This window comes from Borostomias antarcticus (assembly GCF_949987555.1).
Source record: "Borostomias antarcticus genome assembly, chromosome: 1".
Taxonomy (NCBI): Eukaryota; Metazoa; Chordata; class Actinopteri; order Stomiiformes; family Stomiidae; genus Borostomias; species Borostomias antarcticus.
In genome coordinates, this window is record NC_140234.1 from 26,977,908 (window position 1) to 26,985,743 (window position 7,836).

A 7,836-nucleotide genomic window follows, 5' to 3' on the forward strand; every position below is an offset into this window, starting at 1 on the left:
TATGTGTTCAGTATGGGGTCTATGTGTTCAGTATGAAGGCATGATGACAGACAATAACCATTTATTAAAGTAAAGTTTGATGTCATGATTTTTGGATGTGTAAGCTAACAAAATCTGTTCATGAAATAAATGAAAAAAGTATGATATCTTCTAATTATGAAGATATATCTTCTAATATCTTCAGAATATTGTGGAAAAGTGAATACAAAGCCGTTTTTGTACTTACTCTGCTTCTACAAAGCTATAGAAAGGTATACACACTTGTTGTAAATGTTTTTTATACGTGTAACCAAGACACTACCATCATGCCTCCGAAAACAGCAGGTGATGATATGAGGAAGTCCGTTCGAGTCCAAGTCAATGTTTCCATGGTAACGCCTTAAGTCTGTCCAGTTTGGTTGAGTGACACAAAGCAGTCTCCTCCTCTCCTGGCAGCGTCCAGTCCACCAATCAGGACTCAGGGCAGGACAACACACAACCAATCCTCAAGTAGATGGTTTGTTGGTAGTAGTACCTTGGAGCCGGATGACGATACAAGACCCCTGCAACAAAACAGGAACTGGTATCAGACCGACAGACAGACAGACAGACAGACAGACAGGCAGGCAGGCAGACAGACAGACAGACAGACAGACAGACAGACAGACAGACAGACAGACAGACAGACAGACAGACAGACAGACAGACTGGTCCACTTGTGAACAGCATGTGTTCTACACTGAGTACTGTCACCCTGCTGCTGTGAAGGAAGATAGAGACAGATACAGTGTACAGAGGCGGAAGCTAGATAGTGAGAAGTCTACACAGCTATCCTAGAGAATAAAGAAGAGGTCTGTATCACGATTCACGTACAGTATCTGCAAGGTTCGCATTTTCCTTGGACACCGTCGGCCTGACAGCATTCATATTTGTCACGGGTATCTGTATGGGTCCCGGACAGTGACGGGGCTGGATTTGTAATTAATTTACGTTTTGGCTAATATTAAAATACTGCTCCGGAGCCAATCCTCCTTTCACAATTGGTTGTGCCAACGTATATCTACTGCACTAGCCTCGCGTCACCAGTCTCTCCTCGGGGAGGAGAGCCTGGTACAGTATCTATTTACTTCACTGCCTTAAGCCCGCCCCATCATCCGGCTCGAGCCTGTAGAGCCCGCCTCCAACATCCGCTCCCTTCCTAGCTCGCCTCGTGCCCCTCGGACCTGACCTCTCCCCCTGACGCTCCTCCACGGGGATCTCCCCGGCTCGCCAGTCCCCGCGGTAGCCTAACGCACGCACACAGACAACATCCCTCCACATAGCCATTTGCCCTCACGCATCCATTCATTAATTTCACATCCCATTCACACGCACACGCACGCACACAAACATTCCCCCCACCTTAAAGTGGCAGTCCGCCGGTATTTTTGTGTTTTTATTCCCTCCCGGTGTTGTCACCGCAGTACCTTAGTTATCCCCCTTTTTTCTGTGTACCTTTTGTTTATTACTATTATTAAAACCACTTTCGGGTTAGTTTGAGTTTCCCCTGGTGTCCGTCTGCTTCTCTGGGTCTGCCTCCCTGGTCTGGTCCTCTTTTCAGGGGTGCCCCCCCCTGAGGCTTAACAATAATTGTAACTGAACATGTTTTGTTTGCTAGTAGGTGGTATTCATTCTGTTTCGAGCTCGGCGGGTTAGCCACAAACTTCATGCCGCAACGAGAGATCCCGTCTCTGGGTGGACAGCTGTTCAACTCGCCTGGGACCAGGTCCCCTGGAGCTATTTCGCCTGGCTGCCCATCGCATTGTTGTGAACAGAATGAATACCACCTACTAGCAAACAAAACATGTTCAGTCACAATTATACTGTTAAAACTAAGATGCCTGGATAAAAAAATATGTTTTCCAACAGATATATTTGACGAAAGTAGATTAATAAGCAAGCTGCTTTTCATCGCTAACTCAGAGCGGGGAGAGCCATGAACGCAATCTGTTCGTGGACTACAAGAACGTGATCATTGATACCTTTAACTGCGCATGTCAAAGGTATCAGTGACACATTTTTTTCAAAGATGGCGCGGTTCCATAGGGCTTCACTCTTTCGAGCAGTCAGTGAATGGAGTGACCCTATCCAGTTCTATTAATACATCCCTGGGTCCAGCGTTGGTGCCACTCACCCAGTACCCCACTGCTCTCTCAGCGCTGATCACTTCTTCTTCCCGCCTAATGACATAGTCTCAGTTTTCTTCTTGTGCACCTTGTTAAACAACAGACACACCTTTATGTTAGCAAGCGCTTAGGCAGGTGTTTCATAGTGGCAACAGCCCCACCCAGAGTGAGACAAAGGGCCACGCTGAAGAGCTGGCTCTGGGAACGCTAACTGGTAGAACCAGCTACTGCCTGATCAGGCTCACACAGAACAGACACATAGACAGACAGACAGACAGACAGACAGACAGACAGACAGACAGACAGACAGACAGACAGACAGACAGACAGACAGACGCAGACAGACACAGATAGACAGACAGACAGACAGACAGACAGACGCAGACAGACAGACAGACAGACAGACAGTGGTTGGAGGGAGAGGGGAATGGGGGGAGAGGAGGGGAGGAGAAAGGAGTGAAAGAAAGGTAGAGAGAGGAGGGAGAGAGAGAAGGGACGGAGAGGAGGGAGGGAGAGGTATTGAGAAGGAAGATAGAGGGAGAGAGGAGGGAGTGAGGAATAGAGAGGAGAAAGTGATGGATAGAGAGAGGAGGGAAAGAGGGATTGAGAGAGGAGGGAGAGAGAGAGGAGGGAGAGAGGGATTGAGAGAGGAGGGATAGAGGGAGAGAGAGAGGAGGGAGAGAGGGAGAGAGAGGAGGGAGAGAGGGATTGAGAGAGGAGGGAGAGAGGGATTGAGAGAGGAGGGAGAGAGGGATTGAGAGAGGAGGGAGAGAGGGAGAGAGAGGGGAGGGAGAGGAGGGATTGAGAGAGGAGGGAGAGAGGGAGAGAGAGAGGAGGGAGAGAGGTATTGAGAGAGGAGGGAGAGAGGGATAGAGAGAGGAGGGAGAGAGGTATTGAGAGAGGAGGGAGAGAGGGAGAGAGAGAGGAGGGAGAGAGGGAGAGAGAGAGGAGGGAGAGAGGGATTGAGAGAGGAGGGAGAGAGGGATTGAGAGAGGAGGGAGAGAGGGAGAGAGAGAGGAGAGAGAGAGGGATTGAGAGAGAAGAGAGAGAGGGATTGAGAGAGGAGGGAGAGAGGGAGAGAGGAGGGAGAGAGGGAGAGAGAGAGGAGGGAGAGAGAGAGAGAGAGAGGAGGGAGAGAGGGAGAGAGAGAGGAGGGAGAGAGACAGACAGGTAGAAGCAGAGAAGGTTGTGCCTCTGTCATGGTGTCCTCTATCTGCTTCAGCTCCTCATAGTGGTCACGAGAATCCCTCAGAGGCTGAACCATGATCTCCTCAATCTGGGGGAACAGCTGATACACACACACACACACACACACACCGCAGAGCAAGGAGTCAGAACACACACATACACACACACACAAAACGCAGAGCAAGGAGTCAGTACACAAACAAACACCTACATCAAAGACACACACACACGCACACCTACCTTCATGACTGTTTCAAACATCGGGATGAGGACGAACTTGATGAAGCCGATCTGAGCGGTGGGCTTGGTGACCTTGTCTCTGTCCATGAAAGGGGCCACAGGGAGACCCTCTGACTTCTCCCTGTCACTCTGAGGGCCATGCACATCAATCAATCAATCAATCAATCAATCAATCAATCAATCAATCAATCAATCAATCAATCAATCAATCAATCAATCAATCAATCAACTATTTAGCAATCCACCAATCATCAACCAATCAATCAAACAACCAATCAATCAATGAACCAATCGTCGATTTAAACATTCATCAACCAATCAATCAATCAAATAATCAATCAATCAATCAGTCAATCAATCAATCAACTATTTAGCAATCCACCAATCACCAATCAATCAATCAATCAATCAATAAATCAATCAATCAACCAATCAATCAATCAATAAACCAATCAATCAATCAATCAACCAATCATCATCAACCAATCAATCAATCAATCAAACAAATTCACAGATGTTGATGATGATATAGTAAATTGAGACATATCCTTTCATTTCCAATGAACTGATCAAGGGCTTTTGATTGTTCTGATGATTGTAAGTGCTTTCATCAAATGTGTAGCAACTTTCTATATTCTGTATTTTTAATTTATTTGTACTTTATAACTTCTTCGTGCGGGTTAGGTGTTGGGTTCTCCTCTTGTGGTGTCTTTTAGTTTCTGGTCGTAAGGAAGAAGAATCAGATCCGTCGATGCAAGTTTCAATACTTTATTGAATCTCTGGCATCCAAATCACACTGCGCAGTTGTGATGAGTTCACTCTCCAATTGTCTAGCATGAACTGAACTCAAACAGAGCATCATCTGATTATATGAAGAGGTGTTTTCCATTAATGATCTCATTCTCTGAGTTATGTCCCGTTCTCCAAGACAGTTAAACAGTTCAGTTAAACAAATTCTGTGTGCCCGTTTGTGTCGGTGTGTGTGTCGAGTTAACTCCCTAAATACCAGTGTTCTGGTATTGAGATACCTCATCCTGTAGACAGAAACTTGACATACAATATGTAAGAGGCACTTAGTGAATATATAGGAGGCACTTAGTGAATATATAGGAGGCACTTAGTGCCCTGGTACGCCAGCACACAGGAGACTCTTAGCATCCTGGCTTGAAGCCAATTTAGACCTGTGCTTTCACTCCTATACGTGTTACGTGTGTTACAGTAGAAATGGACAAAGGTTGAAACACCGGTCAAGAGACAGTATGTGTATGAGATCTATGGGTAAAGAGGCGGTAGCGTTTCCAGTTGGCCTTTCGGAAGTTCCATCGCTTCACCGGCTTGCTCAGGACAAGGTCCACGAGTTTAGGCATGGTAATCAGCGATGGTCGATGTTGGGACCTCGGGAACTTTCCTAGAACACATCTATCAGGGAGCCGGTTATCAACGCCGACGCTTGTGAATGCCAAGTCAGGATTCGTCCCAGTTTTCCAGCAACCCGCGACAAAGCTGGCTGCGCCCTTGGGATCATCCAGCAGGGCCAGGCTGTTGTTAGCTGCCCAAGCAGACAGGATTTCTCCGTCGGGTGTAATGGTGCTGTCCCCCGAGTCCTCATGCTGGCAGTTGAAGTCGCCAGCATAGAGACAGGGGTGAGGGAAGACTGGGAGATGCGCTGATGTGATTCATGAGGGCAGAGGCTTGTTGACGTTGACAATTTTAAAGACACCAACAGTCGGGGATTGGTCGACGAGAGTCCAGTTCAACCTTTGATGGACGAACGTAGCGAGGCAATGCTTCCTGCTTAGGATAGACCCAGCTAGGGTAGCTAGAGCGAAATTTGGGAGATCTAGCTTCTCTGCTGTTACGCAGAGGGTCTCCTGGAGGAGGATGACGAGGGCCTTGGTGGTGCAGGTCAGGTGCTCGATGAGGTCAATCTTACTGGAGGTGAGCCCTTCGGCGTTCAGCTGCAGAATTCTGGGTTGGGAGCCGGCTGCTCTCCCCGCCTGTGGCAGTTGAACACCAGCCCGGGTGGTGGCCCTCAGCTGGGAGACTTTGCTTCGCATATGGTGGTTAATCGCAGCTTCTGACGGAGGGCACCACGAGAAGGCCTCACCCTGTACTTTATATAATTGGTATTTAGAGCTGCCTATTTGTATTTCTGTATTTTATTGTATGTGTCTCAAAGGGACGGTTGAGCAGAACAGGGCCGGCTGCACTGCGGGTGAGTGACGGACTGACCTGCATGAAGTACTCCTCCAGGAGGCAGTCCACCCAGGGCTCGGCCACCTCCGTGGGACGCACCTCGTTAGAGATGTCACAGCACTTGATCAGGACCATCTTCAGCTGCGCGCGCACACGCACACACACACACACACACACACACACACACACACACACACAGTAGGCACCAGAGGATAAATAACTCTTTTTACCATTCATCACATCAACACACCGCCACGTCTTACGATCCGCCATGGTGCTCTGACCTCCGACCTCCCAGCCAGGCTCAATACTGACACATGGTCACACAAAGGTCTACTTATAAGTGTGTGTGTGTGTGTGTGTGTGTGTGTGTGTGTGTGTGTGTGTGTGTGTGTGTGTGTGTGTGTGTGTGTGTGTGTGTGTGTGTGAATGTCAGGAGTCTACGCACGCATGTCACATGCTCTTCATTGGTGAAGTCGAAGGTGTCGACCTTCTGTTTGAAGCATTCCAGGATCTCTCCGTGTCGGGCCATGTCTGTGGCCAGGATCAGCGTGATGATGGCCTGGAGGGGGGGGGGAGGATAGGAGAGGGAGATCCGCCCAGACCCTCAATGTTTTTAAATCTTTATTGAAGACGCACTTTTTCTCCCTGGCCTTCAATTCTAGTAGAGCATGACTCCCAGGCTAGTGTGTGTATTGTTGTATTTGTGGGTATTGTTGTGTTTGCGTGTATGGTTGTGTCTTTGTTGTAATTTATTTTTCACTAACCTGTACAGCACTTTGGTCGATTTTAGTCGTTTTAAACGTGCTTTATAAATAAAGTTTGAGTTGAATTGAGTTAAAATAGTTGATAGTTTCCATTAAAGGATAAGGACACTGAATTTCATGTTTAGCCCTATTCCTGGCTTCCCTGGCATGTATCTGACTAGTACAGGTTAAAATATTTCTGTTTTGTGCAGCTCGTTGCTAGCTATGGGCATACTCGAAAAACTCTAAAAATAATGATAAACGTGGATTTCAAGTTCAGGAATTACATGGTTTCTGTTTACCAAGCTCTGAAGTCGTCCTGTAAACACCATTGGTCCTTTCGCCTCTGCATTTCGAAACAACAGTAACTTGTAAACAGTACTAATTTCACCGAACATACAACAGCCATCTCAACGAAATTCATCCGAATCTGAATTTCGCGGAGCTTTACAGCATGAAGGGATGGCTGTTGTATGTTCGGTGAAATTAGTACTGTTTACAAGTTACTGTTGTTTCGAAATGCAGAGGCGAAAGAACCTATGGTGTTGTGTGAGCTGTGTGAGCTTGGTAAGCATAAACCATGTAATTCCTGAACTTGAAATCCACGTTTATCATACTTTTTAGAGTTTTTCGTTTGTGCCCATAGCTAGCAACAAGCCAGGGTGAGCGCGCCGATGTTATTGACACAGAACTCTGTACTGCACAAAACTGAATTTTAACCTGTATTAGTCAGATACATGCCAGGGAAACCAGGAATAGGGCTAAACATGAAATTCAGGGTCCTTATCCTTTAAGTCATTCTTAATTTGGTTCTTAATTCGGTGCCAGAGCTATACAGGGTAGGGTTAGGGTTTAGGGGCTAGTATTAGGGTCAGGGTCTCCCACCTGTCTGATCTGCTTGTAGGCCTCCACATCCACGTTGGCAAAGATGTTGCATTCTGGGAGGGAGAGGATCTGGAAGGTCATGGCACAGTGATGGTTCTCCAAGGGAGAGATGTCGTTGTACCGCACCGCCAACTCTGTACGCGCATTGATCTGGTACCTGGTCACACACACACACACACACACACACACACACACACACACACACACACACATTCAGAAAAACCTCTCTCCATGGCTGGCTCTAGGATTTGCGAATTCCAGGTCATAAAAAAAAGAAGTCAGTGTGTCTGGGGCAGTGTGTCTGGGGCAGTGAGTCTGGGGCAGTGAGTCTGGGGCAGTGAGTCTGGGGCAGTGAGTCTGGGGCAGTGAGTCTGGGGCTGTGTCTCAAGGCTGCAGTGCAGAGTGCAAGCACAAGAGGCCGAGTCTCAAATGTCTAA

At 47.5% G+C, this 7,836-nt stretch overlaps 1 protein-coding gene across 1 annotated transcript in view; it reads right to left on the bottom strand.

Moving 5' to 3' along the window:
* Positions 1-430: 430 nt before the first annotated feature.
* The window catches only part of LOC311310591 (high affinity cGMP-specific 3',5'-cyclic phosphodiesterase 9A-like), a gene marked incomplete at its 5' end in the record, with an annotated part of 16,714 nt that continues 9,308 nt past the window's right edge, over positions 431-7,836 (bottom strand). Inside the window, 7 exons of the mRNA XM_084440101.1 lie at positions 431-542; positions 2,153-2,232; positions 3,337-3,432; positions 3,573-3,701; positions 5,805-5,909; positions 6,217-6,330; positions 7,400-7,556. Of these exons, the coding sequence (XP_084296227.1) occupies positions 2,182-2,232; positions 3,337-3,432; positions 3,573-3,701; positions 5,805-5,909; positions 6,217-6,330; positions 7,400-7,556 (652 nt within the window). The 3' untranslated portion in view covers positions 431-542; positions 2,153-2,181. The remainder of the gene's footprint in view (positions 543-2,152; positions 2,233-3,336; positions 3,433-3,572; positions 3,702-5,804; positions 5,910-6,216; positions 6,331-7,399; positions 7,557-7,836) is intronic.